Source organism: Botryllus schlosseri, chromosome 8, assembly GCF_051294905.1.
Source record: "Botryllus schlosseri isolate E-star chromosome 8, Bs_hap1, whole genome shotgun sequence".
In the NCBI taxonomy this organism is placed as follows: Eukaryota; Metazoa; Chordata; class Ascidiacea; order Stolidobranchia; family Styelidae; genus Botryllus; species Botryllus schlosseri.
The window spans coordinates 12,069,402-12,083,446 of NC_137243.1; the positions used below are offsets into that span (position 1 = coordinate 12,069,402).

Sequence of the window (14,045 nt, forward strand, 5' to 3'; positions counted from 1 at the left end):
TCAACATGTGTTCAGCTTGCCATATCTGTCTACAATGATTCTTGAGGAAACCGCTGCTCAGACATTTTTAATTGATACTTCATGCAACAAGCTTATGAATAACACAGTGTACATAATCGCAGGGGCGTAGCGAGGGGGACTCATGGGTCGCTGAGAACCACTGTGTTGTACGATGGTCCGGTAAACTCGAGACCTGATTAGTATTTAGCATTTACTTATACGTTGCGGTGGTCTACAAATACTTAGATCAGCGCGTGTTGGCGGACGTCAATATGCAATTTAAATTTACAAATTGCCTTCAAAATCTTTCAGAGATTTTAATTCAACCTTAAAATTTTCTTCACGCTCAGCGCAATTCAGGGTGACTTGGATTTTTTCGTTTTTAATATAACAGTGTCCTTGCAATCTGGGCGTCGCTGTACAAATGCGAACCGCAGAGGGAAATGATGCGCTCCATTAAAAATGTTATGGAATGTTCTGCTTCTACACGTAGAAAATTTATACGCAAGGTATATGATCTTGAGAAATCATGCAGTGATAACACAGAACACCACAAGGGCTTTCCGCGGTGTAAAGTTTCCAGTAGCCAATTTAACATGTGTACTTGTCGTCCATATGGGCCATGACGACTCTCCACCGGAATGCGGCCATATGCTATATATGTAATCGAAATGCGGCTGACTACGGAATCGGTGTATTATCCTATGTGGTCACGGTCAGGGGTGTACGAGTTTTGAGTAAACGTTAAAAGGGTGTACCACAACGAAAAGGGTTGAAGAGTACTGGTATATATGGACAAGTGGAGAAACTGGATTGATATCGAAACGGCGATGGTGGTATATTGCTATCAGAGATGAGCATGGATTAAGATTAGGATTTGGAAAACCGGATTTGTGAAACTTTGATGGATTAGGATTGGATTAGGATTTGAGATATTTTTGTAATGGATTAGGATTTACCGATTTTGGCGAAGATTGATGTCCTGTGGCGAATGGCGGCCATATTTTTCGTCCTGTCACGATTTTACAAAGTTTGCAAAGTTATTACTTCATGTACGTTGGCACTCATTGCCAAAGCATTTTGTTTATTTTTACAGAATTATTAGGCGTCAGATATAGGCTATAAAGCCCTCACCATTTACCTGACCACGACCTGACATATCGACCTCGCCTTCCATCACTTGCCATCTGATTTTATCGCTTGCCACTTTATATTATCTTCTTTTACTTCCATTCAGTGTGCAACTGTGCATGCCTCCTCTTTACATCGCCTTGGCCCAGGTGGGGTGTCTGATCTTAAGACTACTCCTAGTCGTTTCGGCAACTTCTTATCATTCATTGTATTGCAGTCTTGTGATGTTTTGAAGTGATTAAATTTTACGAATAGACTTGAACTTCAACTTGAAGTCGAATTCCAAGTTTGAATCGGATTAGGATTTGATTTTTAAAAAGTTTTGGATTAGGATTAGAATTAGGATGGTTTCAGATTTGGATTGGATTAGTCCATACAGTCACGAATTCAAAACGAGTTGGGTGCGTGGATAGCAAACGTCACTATCACTTTCGACACCACACCCTCTCTTTTCGTATGGTGACGAAAGCAAGTAATGTTTCGATATGACGCACTTTTATTATTTAAGTGAACGTAACGACATATATCGTCAGGGGATGACTATATATCTAAGCAAATGATGAAAACATCAACACGTCTCTTACAACTTGATTCAATACCAAACATAAGGGAGCAAGAGATATCAACGCCATGAATACTGAACAGCAGGCATAAATATATACCATTTTGTTACATTTAGTACATGCGAGTGCGCAGAGAGTAACTGGGGTATTTTACATGATTATTCAAAGGTATGAACAAAGAAGTATGAGTGTCTCCTATATATAGCATTTTAAATAAAAAACCGGCGGTGCCGTGCCTGGCAGGCATGTTCTTGCTCGTGTCAAGCAAAGTGGCTATGGCCTCGTTTAGTTTGCGCGATATTTGGTCCGGAACATAGTGAAGCGCAAGACGTTGCGACATCAGTTCTCGGTGGAGGCGAGCTGTTTGCTCTATTTTAAATGCATTAATAAATTATCGGGAATATGGATTCGGTCTGGCAATTTCACTATTTTCTTTGGAATCGTAGGATTCTGCTATAGTACGATATGATGTCTGGAGAGGTTTTCGCGGTTCTTGTGACTGCATGTATTTGCACTTGTACAGCTGCAGATGTAAGGATGTCACAAGGTGAGCGAGACCTGCATAAGAGTTTTATCAACGACAGCACGGACGTTAACGTGTGATCCACTTGCAAACGAAATCCACGAATCCAAACTCACGGAAAGTTCTTTAGACGTATACAGTGTGGATTTCTGGTTACGCCACATCATTGTAACATTTATCTAATCGCCAATTAAACGGCTTTATTGCAAGTCTATATGGTTTAAAGTGTTTAGGTATTGTCGAAACCTTCATTTATACACCGGTCTATGTGATTCAATATGAACATGCCATCAGATTATAGGGGTACTTTATTCATTAATGACGTTCACTTTCTAAAATTTCAGGTCAAAATAGATTCAAGCGTGCCGCGTCGGCCAGCTCTGCTGATTGCAGTGAGGTATATTGAGTTATGACAAGGGCAAGTTTTTGTTGCACTAAAATCGCGAGAAAGTTGCACTTAATTATTACAAAAGTTGCATTTATAATTTTTGTTGAATTAGTAGGTTACGAGATACTCGAAAGGTTCTGTTGTATAATGTAGTTCCTGCAGAGATGTCAAATTTGTTACTTTGCCGTTTCATGGACATTCTGGGGAGACCGCCAAAAATTATATTTTTTCCCGGTACGCAGCAAGAAAATTACGCAATGCAGGAATAATATCCCCCCCAAAAAAAGCCAAACAGCATGGCGATAACCCCCTCCCCCTAACACCAATCAAATATCTCACCCCAAACTCCCTGGGTCAGGAAACTTGACCCAAGGTGTTGCGGAAAAACTCATTCTTTGCGACTTTAACAAAATCAATAGCCTGAATAAGGTGACCCAGTGAAAATGTAATTTTCGATGGTCTCGGCTTGGCGTCCGTGTAATGGGAAACTATCTCAAATTTAAACGACAGAACAGAGTTACTAAAGCGATCTATTAACATATTTTTTGGACACGGTCGTGCTTGGAAGGGGTAGTTGGACTTCTTGCTTGTAATCCACTGTGTCATAGATAACACAATGAGATGCAGGTAACCCGTCATATAGCTCTTTGTTATGGAAATCAAAGAGAATAGAACCATACTAGAAATAGTTTATAGCATGTTTATAAATCACACTTTTACATTTTGACGCAATATCTGATACAAGTTGCAGTAAAAATCGGCATGAAAAAGAGAGAAAAGTTGAAAAAAGTTGCACTATAAGATCCCTCCAAACAGCCTAAAACATGATTATGTACATAGATTCTGAGTATCTAGGAAGTTGTCGGAAGCTGTAAAAAAAGTTGCAAAATTTGCAAAAACTTGCCCTAGTGATGACTGTACCATTTGGTGCTTCATCCTCATCCTTAAATGTCTGGTTTTATATAGGTTCAGTCACCCGTACCGAAAGATTTTGTGGAAAAGTACCGGCTGGACACCACATTTTACAAGAAGATTATATCCGTTTATGGAATTCCAATCTTGGGCTCAGACGTTGTTGATGATAGGTAAGACGTTCGTTAACCAATCCAAACCTTTACATCGAATAAATTGACGCGTCGCATATATCTCTACTGGTTTGCCACCCGTAGGCCTCTTTCGAGTAGAAAGTTGAGCGATCGTCATGATACATAATAATCGGTAGCATTTTACGAATACTATATGATTAATATTATCACTTCAAACTATTTCAAATGTGATCGGTGGCAATGAAACGAAAACACTACAATCGCTGTAATTGATCAGTATCGTAGATTACGATTATCCCACGCCTAAATACTGGTAATTCATGTATCAGGGCTCTACAACGAGCATGTTACACTGTGAGGTTCATGCTTGCTGGATCTCAGAAATTGAGAGAAGGAATGGTAGTCGGAAAGGCACGTGTGACAGTTATAGCATCATCGGAAAAGATATTTAAGGTGGGATAGAGGCCAACATTTCACAATGAAATGCTCAGAGATTAGTGACCAAGTTAAATCTCAGGTTCCCGAGTTCGCGCGCTATTCTCGAATCAGATCTTGGGCGAGCCGACGAGGATCAGGAGGAACTCTCTATCGACCTGTTACAGTGGCTGGGCAGGAAAACTTGCTATGTGAAGACGGTGATCCGTGAGATCACTATTTTCTTTGGCCTATTAACAATGTCTAGCTTTTGAATGTCCCCGATAAAAAGACTTCAGACATGCTTGCACGGCCGAGAGATGCTATCCTCCACTTCATTATACTTCCTGTCGCTATTATAAATAGGCCTATGAACTGCGTGATCAGTGATCACTAGGGCGTTTTTTTTTTGACATGTCAAAATTTGTCAAAATTTTGTCAAAATTGTAGCGTTAGGTCAAAATTTGTCAAAATTTTTCATGAAGTCAAAAAATTTTTGACGTCTGCATTTTGTTTGTATCGTAGATTTTGCACTGTTGGTGAACTTATAATTTGATATTTTACCGCTGTTAGCCTATTTTATAGGCCTACCGTTGTAAATGGCTAATCGTCTGCTCATTGTGAATCATAAACGGTCAAATAAAACAAATAATAGGTAGACATGGTGTTATGGTCAACGTACCGCAATATCCTAACTGAAGAAAGACTTCTTGTGAATTGCATCATTCTTATATTAAGAAGCGCATGATGAAAATTTGTGATGTAGACCAGTGGTTCTCAACCGCCGGTCCGCGGACCGGTGCCGGTCCGCGACGACTTTGCTGCCGGTCCGCGAGGTATATTCAGATTTTATACCTTAATTTCAAGTTACAAGGTGTTGAAGGCTTGTCCATTGGTAAAATAAATAAGACGTCAAATTTTAAACTGATGCAGAACTTCTTGAGATTAGATTAGGCCCGGAACACATGTTCGATTTGACTTAAAGTTCAAGCTGTCTCCGGCTACGACATGTGAGCAACTCGCTAAGTACGAGCTGACTCGCTAAACAGCACAATCCGTACGATCATTCGTTCTCGATTCATTAAATTTGTGGATGGGCACTGGCCAGCTATCGCTGTAATCAAGTGTTTTCGTGCGGCGCATTGAACTCGTAGTAGGCTACCACTAGTAGTAGAGGGAAATGAACAAGATAGCTCGACAAGGTGCTTGGTCCTACTCCAAAACGCTTCATCTGTGGATATTGTCGAAGAGAAGAATATTATTCCAGTTCACGCGGTCGGTTCATCCATGGCCTTCTGTGCGAAATTAGTATATGTTTATATGGGCAAGTCAATGTTACCTCGACCCAGCGCTCATCAGACACTACCGTAAAATCAAATGAATACTATCATAAACATATTTAATCACGAACAAAACCCTCAAAATTTCACTCTACAGTACAGGGGTGGCCAACCTGCGGCCGCAGAAGGACATTTATGCGGCCGTGCACACGTCATTTAATTAGTACGTGTTGAAGGTCGTCGACATGAAAATTGAATTTACGAATTGAGTCTAGAATTTTTAATATAATTTAATTCATCTTGATATTTTCTTGTCTTGTCTTTTCTTTCGGCGTCAGCCATTACCGCGCCATGACGTACCAACACATAATAAAGTTTAGGTTAACATGGGACTCCGAACGGTGGGCCAAAAATTCGGCCGCGAGAAAACCGCTTCAGTCGTGAATGATCGAAAATTTTCGCTATTGGCGCGATTAAGCTAACGTGAACTCTCTGCTTACGCTGAGTAGAGTCGATGTGATCACAAGTACAGGTGAAAACTTCCACCCAACTGCAGGGTCTGGGGGCGAAGCCTCCGGAAGTCTGGCTTATCGACCTGTGGAGGCCCCAATATCAATGTTTTCGGGCGTGGGCTGACGAAGTGTTTTTTCGGCCCGGATTTGCGGATGGCCGGTACAGCTGTTGCTGCTGTAATGTGTTTTCTTGCGGCAAGCATTGCATTCGTAGTTGCCAGAGTAGCCTGCGTCTGGTGGCAGTGTACAATGAGCAAGGTAGCTTGACAAGGTGCTTGGTTCGACTCCGATACGTTTCTTATCTCGATATTTTCAAAGAGAAGAATATTATTCGAGTTGGCGTGGTCGGTTAAATCCATGGCCTTCGGCGCGAAGGACTGTAAATGACTCTCGGCGGAAACACGTTTATCTTAACAGGGCAATTTTACCTCGACTCGGCAGACTCACTACCATAAAAGCACATAGATGCAATCATGAATATAATTAAATACGATCAAAACCCTCTAAATGTCACTCTCTAGCGCCATATATTGCAAAAAACGGTTGCATGCTTTACATTTTGGCTTGATTTCAATTTTGAAAGTTCACCGGTTCGCTAGACAATTTTTTAAATTTTACCGGTCCGCGAGGTGAAAAAGGTTGAGAACCACTGATGTAGACAACATTGTCAGAGTGAAGCAGCACGGTGTGTCACCAGCACCAGCAGTGTACGCACAACTTGAGTGTTGTCAGCCAACAACTACTGCTGTTGAACGTCCTTGGCAAGCTTCTTAGTAAGGACGTGCACTTTCTACCCAAGGATGTAGGAAAGTATCTCTCGTTGTACTACGAAATATTTTAATTATTTCAACCATAATACATATTGTAACCACTGAAATTCTTCATAGGGCCAGATTTCGTTAAAATATTGTTTTTTTCATGCAAAAAGTTGCCTGTTTCTAAGCCAAAAACGCTTTTTCAGGCCAAACTACTTCGTTAGGACAGTCACATCCCACCAGAAATGAAGATAAGTGGTACAATTTTAACATTATGTGGGAAAACACCTAATTTGCATACGTTAGGTCAAAATTTGGTCAAAATTTGGATTTTTTAGGTCAAAATTTTCTTTTTTTTTAGGTAAAAAAAACCGCCCTAGTGATCACTATTAGGAAATAGGGCACCTATAGCTAGCTACGGCTGCATTCGTGAACTGCTATCTTCCACGTGATGACTTCTGGTTGCTATGTTGGGCCTATGAACTGCGGACCCTATTGTGAGTTAGGGGCGGCCATAGCACTATGTGCACTGTGCAGTGTGCAGTGTGCACTCAGAGCGAAACACACACTCTTTTTGCTGACAGTGTGTGACAACCCTTCTTGCTACTGCCTTTTATTGACAGTGCTTTAAATGTATACCTCATGCTGTATCGTGCACTTCCCCCTTTTACATTTGGATGTCTCGGCGAGCGAACCGCAGAGGTGGTCAAAGTAGTCAAGAAAGCTACTCAAGTAGAAGTAGAAGTAGCGAATAAAAAATCTACTCAAGTACGAGTAGAAGTACTTCTTCCATAAGCAATCTAAAACTACTTGAAGTAGAAGTAGAATTGACCGACTTCAAAAGTACTCAAGTAAGTAAGTAGTTGTGAAAATGATCCTAATTTGTTCACATGGATTGTAAAAAGGTGCAAATTGAGCTATGCGAAAGGTGACGAGCCTGATTCATATTGATGCATACCAGCCGGTATCCAATTTTCGATAGCTTAGGCATTCGCCCACATCATGGGATGAAAGTGATAGTATTGATATGGAAATGCGATGCTTATCCTCTGTTTTCTCGGACAGCACGTTTTGGAAAATAGCATGGTATGGCGCCATCCCCCGTAATATAAGGTCCGCAGTTTAGTCGAAGAGCTATACGGAGAAGCTGTATAGGATACGGTGTAAACACTTTACGCGATTAGTAAACGTTAATAAAAAATACGGAGGACCCTAAAAATACTATATTGTGTAAATTTATTTCCGGAAATCAAAGGCACTACTACACTTGCTTTTATACTTCAACATGTTATTTATTCATACAAAATAACTGATATTAATTATAACTCAAAGTATATGATACTGGGAATTGAAAATGAAACATGAATACTACTTCTAAAAGCGGAACACGATTTTCATGCCTTTAGTACAGAAAGTTTCAAAGGTGGTATGCTATAACAGCTCTAATACTAACACAACAAGTCAGAGTCCACTTTTCCAGGTTAGGACGCGCCATGGACATGCTAGATTACGATATGACAAGCAAATGCTAGATTGCGAAACATCAGTTTCAAACGTTATGGTGAGCCATATATACTGTGATGAATTATTTCATATGGGCGAAGGGCGACAATGTGGTGTGAACGCAGAGATATATATGTGAACGGAACCACGCCAACCAGCTACCCAAATTATATTCATCGATACTTTCGTGAAATCACACTGGTAACTCCGCATCCACTGCGCGCGAAACGCGACGAAAATTCTGGGCTTTACTCAACTTTTATGAAAATTTAATGTGGATACTCCGTGAAAACAGCCGCGAAATTCCTCAGGCTATCTTCCTGATTGGAAGATTGAACTACTTCTACTTGACAAACTGAAAATAGCGAAAAGTAAGTAAGTAGATCACAAAATATTTCGAAGTAGAAGTAGCGAAAATCATATCTACTTGAGTAAGTACCAGAAGTAGAGGAAAACTACTTGAGTACTTCGAAAAAGTAGAAGTACTTCGTTACTGACCACCTCTGGCGAACCGCCCTACATTCCCCGACGCATGGTTGTTAATCATCCGGTCGCGTTGCGATAATGCAACAAAAACTTACCCTAACCGTAAGGAAATGCATCTAACAGAGTGCATGTGCAATGTGCATTGATGTGGAAGTTACAGCCTGACAAGTTGCCCCGTTTGCATATACTGTGTTATTGACGAAACTTTTGTATGTGTGCCATTTGTTGTTGTTGTTTTGTGGTATTCATGGTGTTTGTAGACTACTATGGTAATTTCCACCAGACCGATATTCTTCATTATTTTCCGTAACTGCCGACTTATAGAACGGCCAACCTCTAGGCTCTCGGCTTCCGTGGATGAGGTGCCATTCGTTGAAAGAATACGTTAAAAGTGCGCCCTGAGTGTAGAAGGTCTTAGTCGATCAGAATCAGAGCGCTGAACTGTTGAACTCCTGATGTTTGGGATGGCTTTGTGTGTGACATCGTGAGGCATGTCGTGAGGCTCACCCCTATGTGCTAGGATGGAGATGATGCAGTTCTCCCTGAAACGATGTGATGAGATTTTTTGAGATTCGGTCTTGTAGTATTTAGTACTGGTGTTCTGCAGATATGATGTAATCGTGCGGATATAAGTAATCTTGTTCGGTAATTTTCGGCTTGCCGAATTTGATGTGTCTGCTGTTTAGATTGTGTGTCATTCGATATGCGTCCAATTGTCTGAGAATTAATGAATAATAGGCATTTCTCAAATGGAGTGGAGGATGATGCATCAGCCCTGCTTGCTACTATAAGCCCTGTAAAGTCAGTGTTATAAATGTACCTCATGCTGTGTCGCGCACTTCATCTCTTTTACGATTGACTGTCTCGGCGAGCAGAGCACCTTCCGTTCGTCCAATGTCACGTGTGATTGGTTATGAATAGCACGGCTTGCATATGACGGTGCAATAGTCACTTATCGCAAATAAAGGCCTACACATATCGCTCGTAGCATACTTGAACTGCAATCTTACCACATAGGTACGGCCGCAACGAAGACATACTCGTGCATGAGCTAGCACACGCTATTCATTTGATAGCTGGCTACATAGAACTTCCGTTTTTCAATGAAAGATTGCTAAAAGCGTATCAAGATGCGAGAAGCGCGGGCCTGTGGCAAAATACATATTCCGCCAGAAATCATAAAGAGTATTTAGCGATGGGTATGGCTATAGCATAGACATAACCAGTTGACCGTACAGCTGGAATCGCAAAAGCGTCAAATGATTATTTGAATGTAATTCTTAACACAGGTGTGCAAGCGTATCTCAATCAACAGCGCGAAGGTCCGCCAGGTGGTAACGGTGTGTATAACAGCATCAATACACGCGAAGAGCTGATGTTATACGACAAGACATTGTATGATCTCATCGAGGAAATCCTACCATGCCCAAATCGTTATATACCTAAGTAAGTAGCATGTCAGCGTATATTACGTGAAAAACTGCAGCCCCTCTTTTTCATGAATGTAGATGCAGCGACCTGGACCAAAGTCTTTCGCCATCTCAAGCTTTGGAAATGGATTGCGACACTGATATGCCAGATTATAGTATGATATTTATACGATATATTGTTATAAAATAGAATGTGGTATAGCTGAATGGGTCGGGAACCTTTTTCGTCAAAAGCGTCATATAATGATCTCAATTCACTATTACGTCACAATGGAAGGATCGTGAAGTCACCGTGATACGAAATCGAAGTTCACTACATGATATTCGTCGTGTGCACAGTGTGATGTTGTGAGTAGGGCTGGGCACAATGATTCGAGTACTCGAATCTGAATCGAGTATTAATTTTAATGATTCGAGTCGAGTAGTAAAAGACGATTTTTTCGAGTAATGAAATTATACGCTTCTCGCCACTGAAAGTTAATTTATCAACGAGAATTCTAGTTTCGAAAATAATTTTCACGGTTGAAGCCTTGAAACCTTGATTGGCGGTATTGTAGCTTACGAAACATAGTACAAACCTACGAAGGTTACTGGATGTAGCGCATTTACGAAGTCATGATAATCCCACAACATTTTCACCAAGTGGAATGAAATCGGTATTATTGATTAAATACCAAGTATCTTTTATGAGATGCATATACGGCATTATATTCTTTGTGGTGGCAAAAACGGTGCATATTTGAACTTTGACGTAATACATTCTGTTATGACGTCATAATTGGTGGTACTCGATTACTCGACTCGACTCGAATCATAATACGTGATTCAGAATCGAATCACTCAGGTACTCGATTTTGCCCAGCCCAGTTGTGAGTCCCACACTAATCAAGACGGTTGTCAAACGCTTGAGCACGAGACTTAATGAAGACGACATTTGAGCATGGGAAAATTCAGCTTAGCTATAGGGGTCGGAAATTTTTTGCAAGCATTTTAATTTTATTTCCATATTTCCATACGATATTTTTTGAAAATTAAGACAATTAAGATGTACATTTTAACGCAAAACGAGCAATTGTAGACAACAAAAAGCGTGTGATTCTACTGATTTTTTGTCAGTAACATATTTTTATAGTTGAGCGGCTTCCCAAGGAATCCGGGCAGCATGCGCGAAGGGAGTCGTGCCGCAATCGTTTTGCTGGCTGTCATGCATAGAGCAATCAGCTCCTCTAAACCTGGATAATAACTTCAACGATGGAGAATAATGTTAACTGATATCATTTAGTTACCATTAATTCTCAATTATTAAATGCTTTGGCGGTAGCACAACGTTGCGCAGCTAGCCTAGATTTAAAGGGTAGTGCGAACAAACTGTCTAATAAACTGGAATAGCGATAGCTATGTTTGTAATTTGAATTTGCAATTAGGAATATCACTTGCAAGGGAGTCTGTACTAGGGATGGTGCGAACCTCTGAGAGGTTCAGGTTCGTGTGACCGCGAACCTTTTTGAAAGGTTCTGTGCGAACGCGAACGTGAACCTCATGACGTCTCTTGACGTCATATTGCTAATTCCAATCCTATCTTTCAATGAAGTGATAGCGTATAATAATGTGACACAGTGTGTACACTGTACTTGTACACGATACCTAGCGACGTCTCGGGTCACATAATGCCACAATGCTGAATGACATTTTAAACGTCGCTAAATGTATCAACTGAGGCAATCAAAGGATATAATATTCCCATAAAATCGATATCTCCTGTCGCTTAGCCAACAATTTCGACGAGGACTTACCAGGGGAATAAACTTACGCCTTAACGGTCTAGGCCAGGCCGGAAAATGTATTCAGCGTCTGAGTATCGTTACATTGATACTGAGCAGAGTGTAAAACGGGTTGCTATTGCTATACTTGCTGCCGATATCACCCCATTAACAAGTTATACAGCAGTAGCCAACACATCAATCAATGATACAATAAACATATGAAGTCATTCACTGACTACATGTAGTGTATTTCGCTATTTATGTTATGTAATTGCGGGTCAAGCTCACGGCAGAGAGTCACCAAATATTCGCAAACGGAAAGCTGGATATTTCGAGCAAACTTTTGTAAGAAAGCAAGTAAAAATTTTGAGATTGTCAAGGTGCATGCCCATTTAGTGTTGATTTTTTATACTGCCAGCACCATGCATAGAGTGGCCCGCAGTTGAAATGCAATAAATTTGAACGAAAGATGTTATAATGAAGTGAAAATTGTAATATATGAAAAAGGTTCACAGTCCACAACCTACCAACGTTCTGTTGTGAACACGAACCTCTAAATTTCGGAGGTTCACACACAGAACGCGAACGTGAACCTCACGTTCACACCATCCCTAGTCTGTACCCTGCTCACGCTGATGATCAGGAATATAATGGGATTTAACAACGCCATTGTCATATATAGGCGTCGCAATGTCTGCTTTCCTCTTCGATTCATTAATGCATTGTGCAATCCAAGATTCCAAGGCGTGCAAAATATTGGGTACAGGGAATTATGATATTGGATACGATATGTTTTTTTTTTTCATTATGCAAACTTCCAATCAAACGCAACGTATTAGATTTGCTAGATGTATACCCCTAATAAATAACTTGGAGGTACCTTATTTGCGCCATGATCGGAATGTCTATCATATTGGATTGATAATGACCAATTATATCAGCAGCCAATATTCTGAGTTTCGAGCTGCAACCCCAGGATACGTCACTGTGTTGGCCTCATAAAGACTTGTCGAGGACAAGGATACTGATGCCAGTCGTTATGAAAATGCGGCAATATTGAAAAATAAGATGGTAGTAATGTGCCAAATTATGAATTTATCGAATAACTATATGTTATTATCAAAAGAGACATATATGACTCGCGGGCCATAGGCTCCCGACCCTGCTATAGAGTGTATAGGTAGATTGTAATCGATATCTCTGTATAAGCTCTACAACACGCATGTCAAACATTCAATCCACCACAGGAATTCATCCGGTCCGCGAAGTAATGCTCAGTAAATGAAAAAATACACATCTTATAAAGTACATTTCTGTTAAGATTATTACCAAGTAAATGCCATATTATAAATGCCCGGCGATTATGTTGAGTTAGCTCTGTAACAAGTTTGTGTCATCGACACCAAATTCCAAAAAGGGAAAAACGTTTTCAACGAAAGTGGCATAGATTGATCGTTGTATGTAACTGACAGTGTATAAAAAATACAAGTCAAATGTAATAGTTGGGTATCATAACTTCTGGCTCAATGAGTCCCAGCCTTGAAAAGTCATTCATTCTATCTATCAAATGTGCACTTTGAAAGTAAGTTAGTAAGTAAGTGGTCTTGTTGAATTTCATCAGTCGCTTTCCCTACAGCTAGTAATAAGTTGAACATGACTCGTTGCAATTGATGGGCACCGCTTTGCTCTACTATACTCTTTGCTATGTACAGTTGTACAATGTACACTCATTGCATGAATTCGATCTCAGGGTCTGTTCACTTTGGCCTACTAACTGAACTAGCCTACTTCTTGCGCGATAAAAATGCTCTTTCTTTAGGCGATTACGGTTGTGAAGATACGATTGGAGGATGTGACCGACTAATGGCAGGATGTCAATCCCAGGCGTTCGTTATTAATAACTGCAAGAAGTCTTGTGGGAAATGCTGAATCGCCGTTTATAAGACAATTCAGCGAGTTGATTTTTGATGACAGAAATAAATGCAGTACATATACATGTATAGCTATATTATGTACAGGCCTATTTTTACAAAGAAACTCGGCGGTGTACAATGTGTACTGTACAATGTAACAATGCGGTATACGCCTATAACACATTTTTTAAAGAATACTATTTGATTCGAGTCACTGCACTAAAATGACTCAATTTGACTCGGAGTCGACAGATGAGAGACACGAAATGACTCGAAATGACTTGATTCGAGTCACCTTCAACAATTGTGTGACTTGACGCGAGTCGAAGTGTGCAATG

The 14,045-nt window shown here is 40.4% G+C and overlaps 1 protein-coding gene across 1 annotated transcript; it reads left to right on the forward strand.

The window, feature by feature from the left end:
* Positions 1–1,510: 1,510 nt before the first annotated feature.
* LOC145445268 (uncharacterized) lies at positions 1,511–13,794 on the forward strand. Its single transcript, XM_080323443.1, has 9 exons — positions 1,511–2,241; positions 2,562–2,614; positions 3,572–3,690; positions 3,981–4,104; positions 4,169–4,293; positions 9,619–9,800; positions 9,891–10,047; positions 10,110–10,186; positions 13,614–13,794. Exons 1-9 carry the CDS (start codon positions 2,160–2,162, stop codon positions 13,721–13,723), a joined length of 1,029 nt encoding a protein of 342 aa, XP_080179569.1. The 5' UTR covers positions 1,511–2,159; the 3' UTR covers positions 13,724–13,794.
* The last annotated feature ends 251 nt before the right edge of the window (positions 13,795–14,045 follow it).